The following is a 25,713-nucleotide window of genomic DNA, read 5'->3' as shown; positions in this document are numbered from 1 at the left end:
TGAAGGAAAATGTTAACAAGCACTTTTCCATAAGTTAATAGCAACTCATTTTATAAAAGTTGACGAAAGGACCATACTGAACAAAAAATGGGGAGTTGAGACAAAGTTGTTTTGTAAAAGTCTTGAGTGAATGTATACGCCAAGTTAAGAAATAATTTTTCTTTCAAACTTACTTCTTTCTCATAATGCTAAATGTACGAAAAAGCAAAAAATTTACACCGTCCCACTCTTAGTTTTGGAAAATAAAAATATGGTTTTTATTCATTTATGACATTTTAAGAAACCTGACCCCATTTTTGTCTCTTTATTTGAAATGGAGAGAGAGAGTGATCCTTTTAGGTTTACTATGAAAAAAATAAAGACAACGTGACAACGTCGAAATTTACTAAACCGACCCAAAAATCGCCACAACACATGTTACATCAAGTCCACTACGTGTCATTTTTCAATTCGTTTAGGGCCAACCTCACTCCAATATATTTTCACACCCTTCTTTCCACAGCCACTCATAATTCGATACCTCTCTCTCTCTCTCTCTCTATATATATATGTGTACTCATCCACTTTACTCCCAGAAAGCCCACCACATAAATCTCTCCCTCTCTCTCTTTCTCGCTCTCTCAAACTCAAATCCATGGCTACCATTGCGAAATCTGGGATCTGGGTTTTGGTGGTAGTGGTGGGTTTGATAGTTTCACCTAGTGAATCTCTAACCTGCTCGTCTCAGAAATTCACAAACAAGTCCTTCGATAGTTGCAGTGACCTCCCAAAGCTAGGTGCCTACCTTCACTGGACATACAATGCGTCCAATTCAACACTCTCCATGGCTTTCTTAGCTAAACCACCACAAGCCGATGGGTGGGTCGCATGGGCTATCAACCCAACCTCCACAAAAATGGCTGGGTCCCAAGCTCTCTTAGCTTACAAATCCAACGGCGCCACTCCAACGGTCAAAGAATACAACATCACCTCTTACAACTTCGCTTCCTCCGGTACCAAGTTGACGTACGAGGTTTCCGATGTGAGTGCCGAGGAAACCGGTGGCACGATCACCATCTTCGCTAAGTGGAAGTTGCCTGAGAAAATTGAGAAGATTAACCAAGTTTGGCAAGTGGGTCCTGTTTCACAAGGTTTACCTGGGATCCATGCTACCAAGGGTGATAATATTTTGTCTTTTGAGGCCCTAAAGTTGGCGGGGTCAGGTGGGTCCAACTCTCCTACTGCTAGTCCTGCACCTGGACCTGGGTCGAGTTCGGTTCCTGGATCTCCTGCACCCAGCAGTGGGTCTACCCCAAGTTCAACTTCAAGAATTACTGTTGGTTTCAACATGGGTTTGTTGTTTTCGTTTGTGAGTGTTGCTAGTTTGATGGGTCTCTGAGTTTACTAGTTTGGTTGGAGATTTTGATGTTCTTGGATTTCGGTCAAGATTTGTATTGGGTGAAAAACGAGATATTTGGTGTTAATAAAAAAGGAGTAGTAGTTGTAGTCTTTATTTATTTTTATCTTATCTGTATTGATTTAATCAATGAGAAAGTAGTTTTATTTTGAAATTCAAAATGATGATATTATATACATTTATTAAAGTGTTGTGGGAACTGTGTTTTTGTTTAATAAAAAAAAGGAAAGTGTTTTTCTCATTTATGGGAACTGTGAAGTCATGGCAAAAGAAAGTTGAAGTAGTACCAATTGGCCTTTTCTTTGGATCTAACTTTTCCTTCTTTTTCTTTTTTTTTCTTTTTTTTTTTTTTAAAGAATATTAAGTGGTGTTTGGTACAAGCTTTTAAAAATTAAAAATTATTGTTTAAAAAAATATGTGAAAATACATGTAAATAAAAAAAATATGTAAAAAAATATATAATGTTATTTAAAAATTAAAAATTGTTATTTGAAAAGATACCTAAAAATATAACTTTTCCTTTGTTTGCCACTGTTGAAGAAGAACAAAATTATTTGAAGAAAGTATCTAACTTTTCCCTATCAAAAACAGTATCTAACTTTTCACGTTTGATAGGTGGCAATGATATTTAAGTCGGCTACTATCTCCTGTTTTAATGGGATGGCTCGAATCTTCCTCCTTTACTTAAAATGCGTTACAAAATTGGGTAACATTTAGTTAAAATTACTTTGGTGTAGTATATTACATTCTTTAATTAAATTTAAACGTATGATTGTATTAGCTATTGACCGTTGACCATTGACTAATGCAATATAATAAGATTATCTTTACTAAAAAGAATGAAATGTGATAGGATTTACTAAAAAGAATGGAACGTGACGTTTGGTACAAGGTTATGTTTTAGAATTTTTAGTAATATTTAAAAATTTGAATGCAAATCATATAAGAAAATCAGATGTTAGAGGTATCTAGATTTCCCCTCAATCTTTTTTTTTTTTGTAGGAATGTAGATTCTTTTTAAAACATATGGGTATCCAGATTCCTAAATTTAAAAGAAATTTTATATTTTTTTATTTTATAAATTAACAAATTGAACCATTTTTTCATATCATTTAAACAATGAAGATAAAACATAAAACAAATCATCAATATCTTATAGACCTAAACAATGTCAGGTTGTTTTCTTATGGATTAAGCTCTTTTTTAAATTATGGTTAAGAATTAATTTTTCTCCTTTTTATATCCCCTATTTGGGATTGGTTAAATGCTAAAGTAAAATAAATTATTTATTTTTATTATCAAGACTTTTTTATAAAGAACAAGAATTTAAATAGTGATTTTTTTATTGTACTTGTCATTTTGTAATGTTAGACTATAGTTTTAATGAATTTGTCATGATTTATAGTTTACATTTTGTTTGCTATTATTTATTTGGAGGAAGATTTTTTTTTTAAAAAAAGCTTGATATTGGATTTATAAATCTAAGGATAGTATCATAGTATGGGAAAAATAAATAATTCATTTAAGATTTTTAGAAATAAACCAAATATTATAATCTCTCATTCCTAGAAATCTTATTAGATTCTCAGTTAAACCAAATATAGGAATAGTTACATTCTTAGGCATCTATATTGCAAGACATCACATTCCCAATAATCTAGATGTTAGGAGTAATGCAGATTCCTCCATACCAAACGCTACCTTAAGGTAGTTATGTGTTGAATTTAATTGGGAAATTTAAAATGATACAAATTTATAAGTAGAACTCATCATTGAAAGCCACCTTACAAGGGAGACAGTGTCCAAAAACTTATTATTTCTAATAGATGTCCTCTTAGAACTAATAACTATAACATTGTTACTGCTTTTTATTAACATTGAATATTCAATCTAGCCTCTAGTTCACCACCTCCAAGATGCAATCACAAAACTACAACTCGTTTAATCTCATATTCAATGAGCTACCTTCAATTACTCAGCATCTTGATTAAATTTGATATCAAATTATACAAACACATAAGTAGAATTTACCCTGGCTTACAAGGGGAGAGGGGCCCAAGAACTTATATAGACATGGTTAAACTAACATTTAAGTCATGTAGGACATTAGAATCATAACATATCATATTGTATTTAAATAATTTACTTGAGATTTAATCTATAAACAAAACATTGAATAAATTTAAGGATTCATTTTTTTTTTTTTTTAAATACCATGATCTATTGTTATTTTCACTATATATTTAAAGTTGGGTGATTGTGTCAGTGATAGACCCAATGTATAATAATTGAAAAATATTGTCCATATATAACATTACTCTTTTATCATTCTCATTAACCTCTTGTCCATGGTCCATGTTCCAATTTTGAATTTAAAATTAGAAAGCAAGCAGCGGTGATTTTGACATGTATGAGATTCGAGACTATAACATTTTTGAAAATGAAAATATCCAATTTCAATTTAGATTAAGAAGAGAATTTTTAATTATTAAATAAATATTACAGTACTAAGATAGATAAAGAAAGGGAGGAAGAAGAAACAAGCAAGAGTGAAAAACAGAGCACGGAATAAAGCACAGGATATTCTCTTCTCAAATTTTCCCATAGACACTATTATTTTACCTATGATAATAATAGCTTTAACAATGTTATTGTTTTGATATATTAGCTTGGGAGCAATTTCCTTGATTAAATTACCATGGGAGCACGATAATTGCTACTACTAATTAAGGTTCTTTTGTATCAATTGAATTCTAAATTGTAAGCTGTTAAAGCAATTTTGAGAAGAAATAATGATGAGAAATTAGTAATTAGCGGTGTTGCTCAAAAGGCACGACAAAAAAGGTTGGAGTTAGAACTAGTATAAGAAAAGATTTTGTTATAAATCATGGTCCAGTTGGCCTAATTTGCAAGGAAAAAGAGTATCAAAATCATTGTTGTCTTTCTAGTAGGCCTCCGGAAGAGTCTACAATATCATTATCAAAACAAGGAGGGCTACACACTGTGGTTTGGTCCATTCCGGTTGGAGTATGAATAGTCCTAATCAAAACAGTCTTTTTCCATTGGGTGGTGAGCATAAGGATTACATCATCTGTACATGTATAAACAACAGTCCTTTGGAGAATGTGAAGGAACCAGAGCAGATGAAAAAGTTGGGTATGAATTTTTATAAGCAAATTACTTGGTCCACTGTTTAGATCTTCACTGAGGTAGATGTTGATAAAGTTCAATAGTTTCATTGAATTATCATATTTCTTATTGGTATAAAGACTAAAGAAAGAGTGTATGCAAGCTAACGTTATAATAGCAGAGTTTCAACAAGAACTTCTCTTGAAATGATATTGAATTATACGTTAGTACATTGATTTCAAGAAATGTTACAATTTACAAAACTTGGTGTACATGTTTATGGCCAAAATTAAGTGAAATGTACGTTAAGATCAAGTTCACAAATTTGTGTAGCCGAAAGAAGATAAAGGGACCACTTTGGAATGAGATAAATATCACAAATAGATAAGTTAAAGGAAGCAATAGAACCTATATGATTAACAGGCATATGAGATTCATCAGCAGTATAAATGCCAGAGCTAGAAATTAAGGATATTTGTGAAACAACAGAGAGGCATTAAACTTCAAATGATTTCAATGAACTGAGAGGTGGTACTTGAGTGACAAAAAGGAAAGTGGAAGAGCAAGATAGAACCCGGTGGATCATTGCCTCGATGGCAATGGAGTTGAAGGGAGAAACTAGAGGAAGATCACAAAAAATAGTTGTCTAGTGAGAAGGGGTCCGAAATTGGTTTCTTTGTTACACAAAAGGGCTGAATGTGCATTGCAGATCATTAGTTTTCCTTAGATATGAGCTCGGTAATAGCAACATCCAGTTTGATGTAGTAGTGAAGAAGCCATTGCAGGCTCAAAATCATCCAGAAGACGCATCATGAAGTGCATGATGGTCACAACATTTGGCGAAGAGTGCAATATCATCCTCATGTTTTAGTTGTGGATCTGCAGGAGTTTGTTCCTATCAAGTACAAGTTTTGACTTTTTGAGTACAAAAATGAGAAATGTACTAACCTGGCTCTTGGCAAATCTGATCAAGTTTGGTCTCAATTTGGCATTTTGAATATGCATCGTGAGTGTGCAATTACAACAAGGGAAATAATATTTAAGCTGCCTTGGTTATCTAATAACAAGAGATTGTTGATAAAGGGAGCAATAGTATTGATGAACCATAACAGGATTTTTCACTGAATATAATCCCAATCTTCAATTCTAGAAGCAAAATCATCATTGAATTCATTTCTCGTTGAAACCGGCTTGAAAATTACACCACTTACACTAACACATTACCACAATTTTCTCCCTTTGGGAGCACAACCATTATGGGCCCATAAATGATATGTGGGCTCTATATGGGGCTTTCCAAAACAATTGTGATTGGATGGGCAACATCATTTGATTGATCCATCAAAAATCAAATTTGATTTTCTTTTCTGGTTAAGGGCTATGGTTCAATGTAGCTGAAACAGATGATTATGCATGTACGCGTTTGCATGATTAGGGATGCAGATCAAGTGTGCATGGCATGATTCCTAATATGTGAAATCGAGTTTGCAGGTCAGGTTAAATTTGAATCAGGATCAAATAAAGTGGATGCTAATATCATGAAATATTGACACAATGTTGACATGGTGGCTAACACGGCAAGATTCCGCATGATAGTGACGCGATAGATGGCACAGCAATGACATTGCGAATGATAAAGTGTAGATGGTATGGTTGTAAACACCACGTTTTATAACCTCTAAAGAATTATAAATAATCTTTGCAAGAATCGGGGTGATAGTAACACTCTGTGTGAATGTTGAAGTGTAATTATAAATTATAAATTATGATTGATTCTCTAAAGAATTAATTACGTCATAATTCCTCCCATGCAAAAAGATTATCTTTGCAAAAATATAATATTCACTAGGTTTAAGACAATAGTGCAAAAATGGGATAATTTTAGTTGAGAATTTATTTTTGTTTTTTTTTAATAATTATTATTTGATTATCTTTGTAAAAAAAATTAATTAAAATTTAGAAGTTCCTAAATATCCACTAATATTATCTAACCCTTAAGTTTCTAAAAATAAGGTCCCATCTAATATTTATCTAAATAGTTGATAATGAAAAAAACTAAAATAAAAATAAATATAGGATAAGGATTGGCATTATAACACATAGTGCTAATCGAAACTCAAACTAAAATTAGAAAGCCAATTAGCACTCTAATGTTCTGACATGATTTTTCTTCAATTTATTTTATGTACACACTTATCTAATCAATAGACGAGAATAATAGATAATTGCAACCTTGGGTAGTTAGAAATTGATTGAAACCCAACAACCAAGGCCTCCACCTCTATTTATTTTCAAAAGCTACAATATTTACTAGAGTCCTAGAAATATCCCAAAATAATTCCCATCATCTTCCCACGTCAAACACAAAACCCTAGCTTCCTAGGATATTCAAATCGAGCCATTGGACACCAACCATCAATTAATCATCAAATAACATCGTGTTGCTTTGTTTGAATATTATTGAGATCAATAAGAAAATTCCCAGGGACATTCAAAGGAAGGAGGTGCTGCCCATGCCCCATAGAGATAGGAGCTCAATCCTAAAGGAACCTTCGACCTTGCTTTGGAAAAACATAATGAATATTCTAGCTTTTAGAATTACAGTTTCCATATGTTCACATGAGGTTGAAATGATCAAATTTTGTTTCCAAAACCCTCATTGCTAGATCTCTTGTTCTAATTTTAACATACTCTTATCTTGTTTTTCCCATGCTTGGATGCTATACCTTGTTTGCGTGACATGAGTTCATGTCCATTATATTCTGCTAGCCTCATCACACGCGCATGCGATAATGCTTTTTATTTTTTATTTCTTAGGTTTACACGTTTTACTCATGACAATTATATTCTTATTTTAAGAAGTTGTATTAGTACTTTTTTTTTAATTTTTTTTATGAGAAGTTGTATTATTACTTCACTTCTAATGTGAGAGAGAAATGTGGAGGTGGGAAAAAAATCAGTTTAGTGATAATAAAAAAAGAGAAATGATATGTTTACAACATTTTCACAACATTTTTACAACAAATCTTAAGTGGCAGGTTGTTACTTGTTGTTATTGTTGAGGCAAAAAAGTAATCTTAGTATTAGATTCAAATTTGAACCAATAACAACTAATCACTTATGATTTGTTGTAAAAATATTATGGACGTAGCACCTCTCATAAAAAAAAAAAATGGTACGTTTGTGGGGGAAAAAAAAGCAATTTTTTTTTTTAATTTTTAATTTTTTAAAAGAAGAAGTTGTATTAGTACTTGACAACTAACGTGAGAGAGAAATGTGAAGGTAGGACAAAAAACTTTTTATTTTTATTTTTTTAATTTAGCTAAAATTTAGGAGTTTTTAAATTAGAAATTTTACATATATAACCCTATTATTTAAACCTCGTAGACTGGTAAATTTGAGGATATTTTGGACATCAAAATTAAGGATCCCAAACTAGAAAAACCCATTAAATAATAGTATAGATAAGACCAATTTACCGACGACTTCAACGCAAAAGCCTCAATTTAAGAGGGAAAATATTATCAGTCGAACCATTCTAAAGAAATGTTAATTGCATGGTCTAACTTGTTCACCTAAGTATCCCAAGATCGCAGCTTCAAACATGTTACAAATACAATAACAAGAAATGCTGACATAGCTATTGTCATTGTTAAAAATATGTTAGCTCAATGTAATAGGTCCAAGTCCATTCCTTCTAATTTAGGGTTTAGCCTACTATGATTACACATGCTATGGTTCATTATAATACAAAATCTATACTACACTCTAATATATTAAAGATGTAGCACTTTAGTGTTTCCTTCGTGACTGTATAGGTTGAACTACGTAACCGTCATGTGTTATTGTGTTCTATATTTTATGCTTTATGCTTCCACTTACGCATTCATACTAGCATATTCAACATGATGTATCAATGCTAATATTTAACATGGTATCAGAGCCACCTTCTCGTGGCCATGATTTTCTGTCCTTACATTGTGTTTAAGAGCAATTTTTGTCTTCCTCAGTGTTTCTTTGCTGCGTTCATCTTCTTCGGCTTTCCACTACTGCGTTAATCTTCTAAACCTTATCAAATCTTAAGATTTCATCAATCTTCCTTCTTGAATTTGAGAGGAGGTGTTAGAGATATGTTAGCCCAATGTAATAGGCCCAAGTCTATTCCTTCTAGTTTAGGATTTAGCCTACTATAAATACACATGTTATGATTCATTATAACACGGGATCTGTACTACACTCTAATATATTAAGATATAGCCATTTAAGGCATCCTTCGTAGATGTAAGCCGTTAGGTTGAACTACGTAACTCACGTATGTTATTGTGTTCTATACTTTATGCTTCCACTTTCACATCTATAGTAACATATTTAACAAGATATATCAATGCTAATATTTAACAGTCATGGCGGGGATATTCAATATTGACGTCACTATAGACATGGACTAGGATCGTTGTCACATGATGGCCTTGTGGCATCTAGCAAAAGAAATGATTCGTGGAATCAATTTGATGGGAAGACAACGTTAAGAAGTTAAGAAGGCTTAGTAGAACATGTTCGAACTGGAGGAATGTGCGTAGTTAAATCTGAGAGAGAGAGAGAGAGAGAGAGAGAGAGTATTAATGTTGATTTTAGTCTTAATCAAGGATATCAACATGTCCTAAATATGATATGCTAACACTCTAGTCGATCTATGTTCTCTTTGGCTTAGTCAATCTATTTCTCCCTCTCTCCCTTGATCCGCCTATCTCATTTTCATGTCAATTTTTTTATTAAACAAAAATTAATTTCTACAGGTATTTTAATGGTATTTTTTCTTGTAATAATTTCAAATTGACTAAAAATTTATGGCATTGAAAGTATTGAGGTAACTATTCTTCTCTAAAATGACTTTAACAATTATTCCTTAGTAAATGTAATAAATTTTAAAATTAAATTAATTCCAAAAAAAAAATTTAGAAATATTTTCAGCCTATGACATAATTGGTTTTTAGTATAGGCAAGGATCAAACTCTTAATCATTTATTTAAGAACAAGAGATTTTACCAGTTGAGCTAATTAGAACTCACTTCTATTATATCTTTTATTCTCAATAATAAATATTACTATTCATGATGTTATCTTAATTCAATTTACCAAACGTGCCTAATTCTTTATTTCTTCTCCACAAAGAAAAGGACATATCTATAATATATTATAAAACCACAATCATAATAAATACTAGAATTATCAAATTTCAAATTTAATATTTGGGTAAAATAACATTTGTCTCTAAACTCTACTAATATATTTTTTTTACATCCCTAAACTTTGAAAAGTTCTTTTGTTCATCCGTAAACTTTGTAAATAGTTTTTTTTTTTTTTTTTTTCAAAAGTTTAGAGACAAAAGTAGGGATAAAAAAAGAGTAAATTTTAAATAGTTTAGGAATGAAAAAAGTTTTTTTTTTTTTTTTTAGTTTAAGGACAAAAAGTGAAATATTTTTAATAATTTAAGGACGAAAGAAGAACTTTTCAATAGTTTAAGGACGAAAAATGAACCTTTAAAGTTTAAGAACAAAAAAACAAGTTTTTGATAAAATTTAGGAACCAAAATAGTATTTTAACCCTAATATTTTATATACATTCCAATCAAAATAAATGTCTATAATAAATATCATAATAATCAAATTTCATATTTATATACAAAACTAAGTGGAGATAAAATCATTTAAAAAAATAAATAAAATACATATTGTAGGGTCAGTTTTTGGGGCCCAGGCCCAGCAAGTAAGTGGTTCTGGCCCAAAAGACCCTAGACAATGAATTTGTAAAGAGCGGGTTACAGAACTAGGGCTAAACGAAGTGAACCTTAATTAGCTGTATGCCATGCAACAGTCTGAACGTGAGAATACTTCATTTATGTTCACAGGATACCGGTCCGAGGAGACGTATGAGTGCATCTCTTGCTCTGATTAAATATTACAGAATTCTTTAATCTCTCTCTCCCTTCTTTCCCTCTGAATTTTTCAATCCCTTCTTCATGGGGATTTCCTTCTCTTATATAGCCTCCTTAATTTAATAAGAGTCTTACACTTGTTAATCATCTGGACCTTCACTTGAGTGTCTGTCCCATCGGACATCCACCTTATCTTTCTGTGAGTTGCATTGGCCAATGTAACACTGTTCGCCTGTCTTCTCCACATTAATGCGGCTGAAAAAGTAGCTTCCTTGCATTTAATGCGACAGTTGTGGTTTCTCCCTGGACGTCTTACATTTTCCTCTTTTTTCCTGCTGTGTGAGGCTCATCCTACTACCCACGTTTGTTTGGGATGGTTCTTCACTGTGGAGGGGACGCACATTGGGCCCGTATTTGTGTGTCCAAGAAGACATCTCTCATCGGACGTCTTTTAAATAAGTTGGACTCAACAGGATTAGGCTGGAAGTCTTTTGGTCCCCCTTTCCCCTTTTGGTCATGGTTGGGCTCCGTGCGGGGCCCAAGGCCCATTGTTGACTTTGGGAATTTTACCCCTACACATATAAAATTGAAATGCTTAACATTTGGTTTACCTCATAATATTTTGCCACATAAGTTTTTGAGTTTTCACAATTTTACACATTAATATTTTACTATATGTATAATTAAAATTATATTTTATATTTAAACCATTAATAAATTCCATAATGATCAAATTTCATATTTCATATACAAAAAACAATCAAAATAAATATTTATATATAAATATCAAAATTATCAAATTTCATATTTATATACAAACTAAAGAGAGATAAAATTATTTTTTAGAAAAATAAATAAATAAATAAGAAAACATTTGACCTTTAGTTAATCTCAAAATATTTTGTCACTTATTTTTTTTATAATAAAATCACACATAAGGTCAAAGGGAAGGGACTTTTTGAAAGACTTACAATACAGTGTCAAATATTTTTTGAGTTCTCATAATTTTACATGCAATATTTATTTAAATTCCCTTCCCTATAATTAAATTTAAATTTTATCATTTATTTAAATTCTAAATTAAGATCTATATTTACATATACAAACACAATCATAATAAATATTATAATTTCATATTTCATATTTATACAAAACAAAAAAGAGATAAGATTTTGTTTTTGTTTTTAGATAAAATAATATTTTATTGAACTTCCAAATATAGAGGATTCTCAAAACTCAAACCTGGGCCTTGCTAGGTTTGAGTTTTGAGAATCCTAGGAAAACTAGGAATTGTGGCAAGCACATCCTTGCTAGGTTTGTGTTTTGAGAAGGACAAAATTTAGCTACAAAGTTGGTTATAGGCTAAAGCTACAACTTTATTCAATAAAATAATCATTATTACATATTTTGAAAATCTAATCATAAAGTTATATGTTCTTTACACTTTTAATATACATGTCAAATTTTGTGCCAATCGGATATTATTTACTATATGATCTATAAGTTTATGTTTTATATATGCATAATTTTAAACTACCAAAAGTTGTCATTTAAACAATTTATTGATGACATAACTATTGATATTTAATTTCCTAAAAATTTTGCAAGCATAAAGGATATAAGAAGAAGATGTAATCCAATAGTGGATTTATCAAAATTCATCTCCAATAAAAAGATATTGAGTAAGATTGTAGTCTTAGGCTACAACCAATTTTATAACTAAATTTTGTCCTCTTAAGAATCCTAAGAAAAGTAGGAATTGTGGCAGCACATTTACCAAGTACATAGGAAAATGCATCATTTGGAGGAAAACTTTTTTCCAAATGGACATAACTTATTTGCCAAATATGAGATGAAAAATATAATTTTTAGTAACAAAAAGAAAAAAAGAGTTAGTTTCCATTCAGAAAAGAAAAAGCTTTTTTGCCTAATGGGGACACTGTTTATTTGCTTAATATAAGATGAAAAGTATAATTTTTAGTAACAAAAAGGGAAAAAAATTTTAGTTTATTTTCAGAAATTTTTTTTTTTTCAAATTTAAAAATAAAATTAAGACAAAAATTTTTGAAACTTGTTGCCATACTTACATATTTTTGAGTTCTCATAATTTTACATGCAATATTTATTTAAATTTCCTTCCCTAAAATTAAATTTAAATTTTATCATTCATTTAAATTCTAAATTAGGATTTTGCCATATAATTATATATTTAATAGTCAAGGGCATTCCAATAGTCAAGACAATTACTCCCTCTGTCTCAATTTGTTTGTCATGTTTGAAAAGTCAAATTTTTTAAAGAAATGTCATTTATTGTCTTGTCTGCCTTATAAAAATGTATAAGTTTATATAACTACCCTTAAATAAATTTATTAGTTTTTATTTTTTTTTTTTTAAGTTTTTCTTAATGAGGCAACTAAAAAGATGTCCCAATTAGATTGATTTTTTAAATATTTGTTGGTTTTCTTTTCAAATAGTTTTAAAAACAAAGTGGGGGTATAATAAGAATATTAGTAAATTAATAATTTCTATTTTTAGAAATAAGACAATATTTTGGGACATCCTAAAATGGAATAGATGACAAACAAATTGAGACAGAGGGAATATAAAACAAATGTGAAGAAGGCCATTACAAAAATCAATGAGGCCATTAACATTAATTAAAATCAACTTAATACAAGTTCCAGTTAGTAACAAAAAATTAAGCTACCCTCTAATATTAAGCTGCCCTCCTACAAAATAACTCTAGCACATCTTGCTTACAATCCTGGACCATGCGTAAAGGACTGGCTCTCAATAAACCTCAATACATCCATATACCTTGATGCATTTGTAGTAGCTCTTACAGTCTCATCATTGATTGTTCTTTTATTTTTGACTTTGTTGAACCCTACAGTTGTTTCTACTTGGAGTGGAAGTGGTAGCATTGGAGTTGGGTGGTGCACAAGGGAATTCTACTTCACTAGTGGTAGGTGGTGCACTTGTCTGATTTGGTTCAATAGTGGGAGGTCCACTACTTGGACCACCCTCACACCCCTACAAACAGCAAAAACAAGATAATCAAAACTACAACATAAAACAATAATAAAAATTGAGGGGAAAAAAAAAAAACAATACTGGATATATTACATCAATTGGATGCTCTACAAATAAATCAATCTCTCCATAACCTGAAATCAAGTCTGCCATGAGCATTGCATCATTATTATTCACAATCATGTGGAATGACACATTCTCAAGGTTCACACCAGGCATCCTATACCACAACATGCTAACAGAAGTATACCCAAACTGCTTACATATAGACTCCAATCTCACATTTAGAATACATCTTAGGATTACAATTATCCACTATTCCCACTACCCCCCCCCCCCCCCATGTACTGCTGAGGATTAAGAGTGAAATACCCACCATGATGCACATTCATAGTAAAGTATTGGACGTCCATTCTGCATGCAAAAATACACACAAGATTAAACAATAAAATAAAAAATAAAAATAAAAAGTATAAATTCTACAATGTTACAAAAAACAATAATAAAAAACAAACAATAATTTCATTCTCCATTTAATTTTCATTTTCAATCTTAAGATTAAATAGCAACCAACTCTAGAATGGTTACATTATTCTTATGCAGTTGATTGCAAAGTCATTTAGAGACTGTTATCTTGATCGAGTACATGTAAAAGCCATTGACTGTGCCTACCCATGTGACAAAACCTGCCATAGTCTAGTTTTCAAGTGAGTGCAAATTTATTCAATATCACCTCACGTGGCTTCCTTATTTGTCATGCTGCTATTGCCAATTAGTGGAGAAAAAAATAGTATAAATTCTAAATTTTTTTCACAAAAAAATAAAATAAAATAATGGAATAATGCAATGAATTTTTTATTTTTATTTTTATTTTTTTGGGATAAAGATGCAAGAAATTTTTTAATGACTGGCACTTTCACATGCTAACAAGTTTACACATTGACTACCTTGACTCATGAAGATAAAATAGAAAAGCACTAACAAACAGTCAATGAAAAAGCTAATAACAGTCAAACAATAGTTATAAAAATAGCAAAAATGTAAAAACAGAACCAAAGGCACGACAAAAAAGGTGTCAATGCTGAGATTGTGTGGTCCCTAAAAAGGTGTCAAACACATAGTAGAGTTAGAGAGAGAGGGTAAACACCTTTCAAATCGGAGGTCCAAGAGGAAGGCTTTATTTGAATTCCTCGCTTCTCTAACGTTTTCCCTTGAGAAATCCTAAACACTAAAAGTACACCATATTTCCACCAAAATTTTCAAACAAATGTGGCAGAAATTTTAAAACTTCAACAAATTGAGACATCACCATTACCCAGTAGTTGTGTTCCTCAAATTTTGATTCGTCCCTTCACAAGTAACTGGCTCTTTAAAGAGCATAGAAATCAAGGTATGGGTATGGGTGAGTTACATAGTTATTCATCAATGGTTTCAGTCTACAATCACCGAAGTTTGCGAGAAGAGAGTGGAATTAGTGAGAAGAGATTAAGCTTTGATCGTGGGGATTAGGCAAGAAGAGATGTGGCTGTCAAGAAGGATTTCATCTTGGGTTAGGGTTCGAAATTTCATTTTGGGGATTAAGAATTCAATCGGGTCTTAGTTGTTGCCTAGTGAGGATGGTGTTAAGTGAGTCATGTGAGATTTTTAATAGTTGTGGAAGCTGATATGGAAGGTTGACGTGGAATGACTATTTATATTTTAATTTGATTTATGTCATGTGTGCATTCTGTTTGCCACCTAAGCAGATTCCGTTAGTCATCTAAAGGTAGAGACCAAATTAATTGTGACTTAAAAAAAGCAGGGACCAAATTGACTACTCTCAAAATGTAGGAACCAAAATGACCATGTCTGTAAAATGGTGTTTTCACCTAAATATTATAATTTCATATTTCATATTTATTCAAAACAGAAAAGAGATAAGATTTTGTTTTGTTTTTAGATAAAATAATATTTTATTGAACTTCCAAAAACTAGAGGATTCTCAAAACTCAAGGCCTTGCTAGGTTTGAGTTTTGAGAATCCTAAGAAAACTAGGAATTGTGGCAAGCACATTCTTGCCAGGTTTGTGTTTTGAGAAAGATAAAGTTTAGTTATAAAATTGGTTATAGACTAAGGCTACAACCTTATTCAATAAAATAACTATTATTACATATTTTGAAAATCTAATCATTAAGTTACATATTCTTTACACTCTTAATATACATGTCAAATTTTGTATCAATCAAATGTTATTTACTACATGATCTATAAGTTTATGTTTTATATATGCATAATTTTAAACTACCAAAAGTTGTCATTTAAACAATTTATTGATGACATAACTATTGATTTTTAATTTCTTTAAAATTTTGCAAGCATGAAGGATATAAGAAGAAGATGTAATCCAATGGTGGATTTGTCAAAATTCACCTCCAATAAAAAGATATTGAGTAAGATTGTAATCTTATATTATAATTAATTTTGTAACTAAACTTTGCTCTTTTAAGAACCCTAAGAAAACTAGGAATTGTGGCAGTGCATTTACCAAATACATAGGAAAATGCGTCATTCGAAGGAAAACTTTTTACCAAATGGACATAACTTATTTGCCAAATATGAGATGAAAAATATAATTTTTAGTAACAAAAAGGAAAAAAGAGTTAGTTTCCATTCAGAAAAACTAATTATGTTCAATTTAAAAAAAGAAAAAAGTATGACAAAGAAGCAAAAGCTTTTTTGCCTAACGGGGACACCGTTTATTTGCTTAATATAAGATGAAAAGTATAATTTTTTGTAACAAAAAGGGAAAAATAAAAGTTAGTTTATTTTCAGAAAAATTAATTTTTTTTAAATTAAAAATTAAAATTAAGACAAAAAATTTAAAACTTGTTGCCATACTCACATATTTTTGAGTTCTCATAATTTTACATGCAATATTTATTTAAATTTCCTTCCCTATAATTAAATTTAAATTTTATCATTCATTTAAATTCTAAATTAGGATTTTGCCATATAATTGTTGAGGGCCATTTGTGAAAATCCAGGTGGAAAGAAAGAAAGCCCAATAACAAGGGTAACAAAGAATTGACAAAGCAGACAGCAAAACCATTAGGTCCAAGCGGCAGGAATAATAGATCACAGGCCCAAGAAATAAACAAATGGGTCTTGAAAAGGCAAGTGGACTCAAAGAAGTTCGGAAAGAGAGAAATAGCATCCCATGGATAGTGTATGAGGTAGAAAAGCGAGAAAGGGCCACCGCAGGCCCAAAGTAATGCAAACTAAGAAAGTAAATTAACCCCAAGGATGAGAATAAATTATTGGGCCAGGGAAGCCCAATGAAATTAGTAAAAAACCCATGAGAATGTAGAATTAGGTAAAGGGCCGAGGATACCCAAGGGAAAGCCAAAAGGGACATAGGAGTCCATAAAAAAAAGCAAACCAATGGCCATGCCAAGCCACTAAGAGAAGAAATAAACGGCTGGCCTAAAAAAGGCCCAGCAGGATTAAGTTATTACAGTAGGAATAACAGAACAACATTGTAAGAAAAAAATGAAACCAAGGAATATGCCAAAAAAATGTAAGACCCATCATCAAATAAAGCCTAGCTCCTGAGAGGAGTGGGAAAACAAAAAAGCAGTCCACATAAGAGGTCAAAAAACACAGACGGTGAGCCTCTAGACCACGACAGACGAATGGGCAGTAGGCAAGTTTTGGACACATATGGAATGAAGGCACGCGTAAGGCGCAGGCACCACCAGCCTGTACCCAACCAATATAAAGCATGGTGAGGTCAGGGGGGTCAGAGGATCAGAGGGCATGGTTTGGTGGTGGGGAGAGGGAAAAAATCTATTTTAATGGTTCCGGCTCAGGCTCTTTCGGGGGGGTGTCCTGCTGGGATGGCTTACTACCCAAAAAAGGCAAGTTGAGTTGGAACCATTAGGTACATGCCATGAGGGATAGGGGGAGAGAAATAACCCAGACTGTAGCAGGAAAGGGTGCCATGGTAGACTAACAAACAAAATACTCTTCCTTGTCTGGCGATGGGAGGACGACACACAGACAGAACAGTGATGGTCGGCCAGTACACCCAGACCAGACAAAGGGAGTTAAGGGTTAAAACAGTAAAATCGGGTCACGGCAGACACTATAAAAGGAGGGTCTTGCCGTGAACAGAAAAAGGGGGAGGAACAACGGGAACTTTGACTAAGAAATAGAAAACTTAAAAGAAATAACAAAGAAAACGAAGTGAGAAGAAAGAAAGAAATAGGGAGAATTAGAAAGGTGGGCATGCACCAGTAGATTAGTCCCTTCTCTCCCTCATGAAATCTAGCCCTCTGTAAGAAAACTTGAGAGTATCTACGCAAAAAACACTCAGACCCGTTTCCCTCAGGGCGGTTAACCTCTACGGCAGGACTCTTTCTTGAGAGATTGACTGCTTTGAGGAGGAACGTTCTCCCCTTTGTGGTTCTGCTCCTGCGGATTGGATTTCCGATCGATTTCCCCTAATATTCCAACTAACCCATGCTTGTTAACATTTGATGTCCTCTGTTATGCCTTTTTCTCTTCCGTAAAAAAGAAAACAAATAGTATTGTTGTTGTAATTGATTTTAAGGGCTATTTGGTCAATTTCCCATTAAAGTGGTTAGGTATTTTCTATTTATTGTATTATTATTATGTCTGCCTGCCACGATTTGTCTGAAACAGTTTCGCCTGCCATAAACACGTCCCTGGCAAATTTGGCTTAGTTTGTGCACAAGCCGAACCAACTTAAGTTAAAGCTGGGCCGGTCCTGACTCTCTTATCTAGAAAACTTGGGCTTAGTGCAACAAGAGGCAGCTCAACACCACTAACACAGTCCACCCCCTTTACAATAATTATATATTTAATACGGAGTATTTACATAAACAAACACAATCATAATAAATACAGAATTATAATTTCATATTTCATATTTATACCAAACAGAAAGAGAGATAAGATTCTGTCTTGTTTTTAGATAAAATAATATTTTATTGAACTTCCAAATATAGAGAATTCTCAAAACTCAAACCTGGCAAGGGATTGTGGCGAGCACATTTACCAATTACATAGGTAAATGCATCATTTGGAGGAGAAATCATAGCCAATCCATAATACTTACAAATAGTATATATATATACTGTAACTGCACTGCTATTGCCACAACCCAGAATAGTCTCTCTGTCTCTATTAACGTATAAACTATAACATGGCGAGGCTTTGTTTTACATTGGTTATCTTAGCATTAGCTTTGCTGGTTTCACAAGTTGAGTCACAAACCTGTACATCACAAACCTTCGAAGAATGTGTACGCAAATTGCACTGATCTTCCATACCTAAATGCCTATCTTCGCTGGACAGACAACTCTACAGACTCCACATTGGCCATTGCCTTCATAGCCCCACCACCAAACCCAGAGGGTTGGGTTTCGTGGTCCATAAACCCAGAAAGTCCCACTATGATTTCATCCCAGGCCTTAATTGGCCTTCAAAAACAACGACAACATAACCATCAACACCTACGACGTATCGTCTTATAACCCAGCGGAATGGGGGACCAAGCTGTTGTATGACGTTTGGGACTTAAAAGCTGAGGAATCCAATGGGACATAATCTTCGCGAAATGGAAATTCCCAGAGAAGATTGAGAAGGTAATGTTTACTTTGAACCAAAAAGACCAAATTTAATATAAAAAAACTAGATTGTAACCTAACTATATTATATATATAATAATTGGTTTTTACTGAAACAGGTGAACCATGTTTGGCAAGTTGGTCCGGGAATCGTAGAAGGGTTGCCACTTAAACACGCCATGAATCCAGAGAATCAAGATTCCAAAGGGATACTTCAGTTGGTGGGGATATAGGGTGGTGCCTTCTCCTGAACATGCTGGTAAAAAAATGTGGGAGTACAAGAATTGGAGGGGAGAATTGGTGAGATTCTAAGGAATTTGATTGCTTTCTAAGTTCAATTTGGTGTTTGATCAAGATGTGTACAGGAATAAATATTCAATGTCACTAAGAAGCAGTAAATATGTAATGTGTTGATGAATATTGAACTAGAGTACATCGATTATTAAAAGAAATGCTAAGTAACAGCTAAATCAATGGAAAACACATGACTACCAGATAACTAGAAGTTAAATGATTTACTATCTATCCTTCTTTTTCTTTTTTTCTTTTTTTTTTTTTTTTTTTTTTTTTTTTTTTTTTTTTTTTTTTGAAACAAATTAACTGCTAAACACGTACACACACTTTCATTACTCTCTCTCACCAACTTAATCTAAATTACTGCTATAAAAATTACAATCTATCCAATAACTTGGATTAATGCCTTTAAAAATGAGTCCCGCTTTAAGAAATGTCTTGATGACTATTGAACTAGACTACGTCGATTGTTAAAAGAAATGCCAAGTGACAACTAAATCAATGAAAAACACATGACTGCCAGATAACTACAAGTTAAATGATTTACTAGTTAACGACTCTAATAATGTATCTACAAAATTACAAATTTTTTTTTTTTTTTTTGGAGGAAAAACAAACTAATTGCTAAATACATACACATTTTCATTGCATTCTCTGACCAAGTTCAAACACATTACTTAACTCAAAGTACCGCTACAAAAATTACAATCTATCTAATAACTTGGATTAATGCCTTAAGAAATGATTCCCGCTTTAAGAAATGTCTTGAATGTTTTAACCCAAAAAAAAAAATGTCTTGAATGTGTCATGCTTTAAGAAATGAGTAAACTATCTATACTTGAGGCCTCGGCTATTGCCAACAGTTGCTCTTACCATGTGATACTTCATCTTTGATTCCTTATGACACTTGCTATTAAGTTACAAGCTGCTATTGTGGGTTTCAATCTCCGCCTATACCAAAAACTGATTGGTGTCTTGATTTGATGATAAAGAGCTATCATCAGGAGCGGACGCCATAGATTGAAAACTCTCTAAAAAAGTTACAAGCTGCTATTTAACATATCTAGTAACTATAGTGATTCTCAAGCTTCAATTATAACGTTTTGTAACTATAGCGATCCTCAAGCTTCAGTTATAACATCGAATATTACAGGGGCGTAGCCAGGAATGAATACTTGGGGGAGCCAGGTTGTAACAGACAATATATCGCATCCGTTGAAGGTGAGTATTCCAACCAATCCTTATGTGAATTAAACCATGAAGATTGAAATCAATGATGATGAGTATCATCATTGTATGGATAGTCTATATTTTTAGGTTGATATGGACCTTTTTCGGTATAAGCTCGTCGGATTTCATCTTGTTTGTTGATAAGAAATTCACATATTTGTTTATGTGATCCTGGATCACGATCTATCTCTTCAAATTGAAGTTTTGGACATTTGGAGGGATGTTTATCAGGCATTGAAGTATTAACATTTGTTTCTACAGCCACAGGTGTCCTAATTTCTGAATTGCTAACATCTTTTTTCTTAAAGAATGCATCAATTGTTTTTCGTTTGCTCATAATTCTTTTAACTTTAAGAATATGACTCAAAAATTAACCTAAAAAAAATTTAAAAAAATAAAATTTTAATTATAAATTTTTACTTAATTATATGAATGTTATTCATACTCAAGAAAAAAACAAAATTTCCACTATAATTTAAACCGTCAACCCATTTTTAATACAACTTTAATTAATAATAACCTCTCAAACAAAAACAAAAATAATTTAATTAATTTGTCTTTTATAATGTATTGATTAATTTAATTATATAGCTTTAATTATTATTGTTTAGTGTAACAATAAACTATATTGCTTTAATTTATTTGTCATTAATTATACAATTAACTAATTATAGTATAATAGTGATACTGTAACTAATTAACTATCTATTGTATCCATTAGCTAATGGACCGCAACTAAAATAATATTAATCAATAAAAGTTGGATGGTGAAGTCCTTAAAAAAAAAAAAAAACCGATATTATTTATATTATATGATTTTCAAAAAAAATTTAAATTGTTTTTTTTCCAAGTTTCAATTCCAAAATTGAAACTTGGGTAATATGTGAAGCTCAAGCCAAAGTACTGCAGTGAATAACTTCAAAATCCATTCAAAGTTTCTGAGCCTTAAAGAAGTCCAAACCAAATAGGATACAACAAGCCCAACCCAACACACAAACACACCAACCAAAAACAAAAACGCTTATAACACACAAACACACAACCCACAACCCACAAACACACAACACACAAACATTGTTGTGGTTGTACAACAGGACCCCAAAAAAAAAAAAAAAAATTGTTATGAGTGCAGGCGTGTAAGACGCAAGGGAGCACAATGTGTGGACAGCCAAATTTAAAAAGAAAAAAAAAAGTGAAAGTCAGCCAAATTGGCCAATCAGATTCTCACAGTTCCACATCAAAAAAAAAAAAAAAAAAAAAAAAAAAGATGCTGAGTTTCATTTATAAGTTTCATTTCATTCTTTATTCAGTCATTCAGTGAGATAAAGAGAGAGAGACTGAGAGTCTAAGAGAGAGTCAGAGAGAAAAACCTTGAGGGAGGGCTGGACTGCCGGAGGAAGCAACGAGTAACGCTCACCGGAGTAGAGGCAGAGGCGCAGAGCAATGAGCCGATGACCGATCTACCGTCTACGATATCGTTCTGTGATTCATTTCCTTTTTAATTTCAGTGAGATAAAGAGCGAGAGACTGAGAGAGAGTCTGAGAGAAAAAGAGCAAAATACCTTGAGGGAGGGCCGGAGGGAGCACCGAGCGGCGAGCACTGAGCACCGGAGCAAAGGCAGAGCGATATGCATTCTCCAATATCCGATCTGCGATGAGGGGCGACCGGGCGAGCGACAACGACGACGACGAGGAGCTCGCTGCGGCGACGACGACGGCGACGTGACCGTCCGTGGGTTACTGGGTTTGGTTTCGGTTTGTGTATTGGGGATTTTTTTTTTTTTTTTTGATAAACACCTCTGTGCTCTGTGTTTGGTTTGCTGAGTTCTGTGTTTGGTTTGCTTTTGTATTGGGGTTTGATCTCTCTGCCAACGACGACGCGACGTGATGGGATTCTGCCAGGCGCCAGCGACGTGATGGGTTCAATTTCTGATTCTCTGTATTTTTTTTTTTTTGGTTGAGAATCCGTGGGCTTGCCGTGAGCGAGCTACCTGTAATGGGCTCGCCGTGGGCTTGGTTTTGTTATATACATATATATATATATATTTTTTTTCAGATTTTAGTTCAAATTTTTTTTGGGTTTTTTTTTTTTTTTTTTTTTTGCTTGAAAGTAGAACAGGTAATTTTTTTTTTTTTTTTAATTTGATGGTGTTCCTAAATTTTGATTGAGGGCTGGGAGAATGGGTGAGAAATGGGTGGGGGGGCCGGCTGTGTAATGTTGGGAGGGCCTATTTATTTTCTCTTCATAGTCTAATGGGAAAAAAAAAAAAATTTGCAGGGGCCACGGCCCCCCTAAGCCACTATGTGGCTCCGCCCCTGGCACTGGTGATATTAATATCATCGCCTCACCCCCATATGTTAAATATTTTTGTGCTTAATTATACGTGTTGTTTCCCTATGGCACCACATGTACGGATGTACCCACGTGAGGCTTCTTTTTGATACCTAATATAGCATTGCTAATTATTCCCTCATGTGATTGGCATAAGCCTTTGGTCAATCATATGTTTGTGCCATCGAAATTAACGGAACACAATTTATGTTAGATTCATCATATTGTGGAATTTCAAATATAAGCCAAATTACTCACTCTACGCTATGCTAGATATTTCCCTTCTCCTTCTCGTTCCAAACATTTACGCTATATTTTGGATATAGCTCGATTAATTTAGGTAGCTTGTTAAATATTATTACATAAGTGATGAATAAATCAGTTATTGGTTGAATGCATTCAAAATATATGATGAATATACTCCTTACATATGCTTATCTATAAATTTTTATAAATTTTATTAAGTGTTTGTGTATCTTATATAATACGATATATGATAATAAAAAATCAATATACGATACAATTCACATTTTGACAAGTATAATCTTCACTTTATTAAACTTAGGTTGCCTTAATTCATTATCAATGATCTTGCATCTTTTAAGGCTTGATTGAAATTTGATTAATTAAAATAGAATTAACTTGACTTTTATGTTGCCATTTAAGTTCAAATTAATTACCTTAATTACATTAAAACTTGTCAAAATACTTTCCTTATGTTTGAATAGTCAAATAATTTCCAAAAGAAATTGAATGCTAATTGACTATTGATTTCGAGTATTTTAGAAAGTAATTATCCTTTATGAGTTGAAAGATTTTCCTTAATTATTTGTAATTCTTTTAATTGCCTTGTAGCCAGGTTCAAATCAAAATTAAAGAGTGGAGAATATGCCTTAGGGTTTTAGATTCAAAAGAAGAAAGAAATGAAAGATCTTTTTGAATGTTTTGGATTTTATTACATATAATGCAAAAAGGAAACAAAAAAGATAGCAAATATACACTCAAAGCAAATAAAGTAGTTAAGGAAAGATAATAAAACATGACATTAAAAGAAAATGAAACAGAAAAGGAAGGAAATCTAGTTTCTACCTAGATTGTGTACACCATAAGAAAATGTGCATACACATCCTTCTATCGGCATACGCATCTTGGCTTCAACGTTCAAGTAGATTCCTAGATAACAGACCAAAACATGAATCCTAATCACATAAAAAGATGTGTATGAAGAGAAGATAATGCATTGACGCGTACGTACTTAATCTAATGTGTACGCATCCTAATTAAGGTAGTTCTAGGTTTTGACAGATTAATAGAAAAACAATGAAAATAAAACAAAAATGGTACAAAAACAACATATTAAAACACTAAAATGATGTAAAAGTACCAAATAAATAGGAATTTAGGAGGAGAATATGTATCATGGGAAAGATCCACATCTTCTCCTCGTAGCACTTACAATATTGTTGACAACAAGCCCTTTGGCTGAAACAAGCTGTTGTAACTGTGTGTGGAGCAAAACAACTTGGCTAGGATTTTCTGAATGGCTGTAGGTGGTTTGATAACAATTTTGAATGCAACGCCAACTAAAAGTTTAGAACCTTAGTGAGTAGAAGATTATCTTTAAACCAAAGAATGGATAAAGATCAATCCAATGATCACTATATGGTCAAGTTGAAGGTCTAGGGTTTGGTGGGATGTTTGGGCAGCCAGTTGCAGTAACATCTCACCAAAATGGAAATTGAGTGATTTAAGGCTTCTGTCCAGAAGGTGCGTGTGCCATAAATTGGCTGCATACACAGTATATACCTAGCGTACGCACCTTTTAAACCCTCAATAAATAAGGTTAGAAATTGGCTCTTGGGCTTGGGCTTGGACTTGGGCTTGAATTGTATTGGGCCACTTTTGGGTTTATTTGCTTATTGAGCTCTACGCACAATATTGATCATTTTGGTGGCGAATAATTTTAATATCATTAGGATAAAGGGGTTCAGGTATAGGCCGGAACAAAATGAGGTGTTTACAGTATGGGAATGAGATCAAAATGATAGTTTTATGTGATGATGGCATCCACAAGAGGTTGGAAGCTAACCTATGATGACATCATCTTAGAGTTTGTATTAAGAAAAAATCTTAATTTACATTGTACTAGCAATATAAACTTATATTTTAGACACACAAAAAGTCTAAAATGTTGTACAAATTTTTTATATACACTGTAAACCCTATAAAAGTCTTTGTATTAAATGTAAATTTTGGGTAGAGGAGCCTTATACAGTGAATAAAGTATGAGAGGTTGATAGGCTTTATTTCAATTAAGCCACATTGCCTTATTGAAAAGATTAAAATCTTTTAGTTAATAAATCTGAAAATTTAGACAATCATAATATGTCATGTGGTAAAAATACATGCTATGTTCAAATTGAACTTTTTTTTTGGGGGGGAATAATTCGATATTTATAATAAGGGAGAAGAGTTTTGAACCCTACAAGACTCTTAGCAATCATATAAATAATAAAATAATGATGTAGGAAAAGAGAAAACAAAGACAAAATAATGAATGCAATTTGGTATGTCAGTATGCTTTTATAGCAAAAAACCTCAAATGACAACCCTTTGCTATATTAATTTGTGTCTTACATTAAATCTATATAAATACATTAACTTTAGTATGATAATCCCAAAATACATGGTAGTTTATTTTATTCTACAAAGCCATGGCCTACACCATCAATTG

At 32.5% G+C, this 25,713-nt stretch overlaps 1 protein-coding gene and 1 pseudogene across 1 annotated transcript; both read left to right on the top strand.

Moving 5' to 3' along the window:
* The first annotated feature begins 557 nt into the window (after positions 1 to 557).
* Positions 558 to 1,570, top strand: LOC115960308 (auxin-induced in root cultures protein 12-like). The gene has a single exon (XM_031079126.1). It carries the CDS (start codon positions 635 to 637, stop codon positions 1,376 to 1,378), a length of 744 nt encoding a protein of 247 aa, XP_030934986.1. The 5' UTR covers positions 558 to 634; the 3' UTR covers positions 1,379 to 1,570.
* A 17,083-nt stretch (positions 1,571 to 18,653) lies between these two features.
* Positions 18,654 to 19,356, top strand: LOC115961904 (annotated as a pseudogene).
* Positions 19,357 to 25,713: the final 6,357 nt, after the last annotated feature.

Source organism: Quercus lobata, chromosome 9 (assembly GCF_001633185.2).
Source record: "Quercus lobata isolate SW786 chromosome 9, ValleyOak3.0 Primary Assembly, whole genome shotgun sequence".
NCBI classification, from domain to species: domain Eukaryota; kingdom Viridiplantae; phylum Streptophyta; class Magnoliopsida; order Fagales; family Fagaceae; genus Quercus; species Quercus lobata.
The sequence above is the reverse complement of the archived record's forward strand: the minus strand, read 5'-3'. Positions and strand labels throughout refer to the sequence as shown.

Bases quoted from the DNA above. Each gene is read 5' to 3' on its own strand.
- LOC115960308 (XM_031079126.1), top strand. From the start codon at position 635: ATGGCTACCATTGCGAAATCTGGGATCTGGGTTTTGGTGGTAGTGGTG.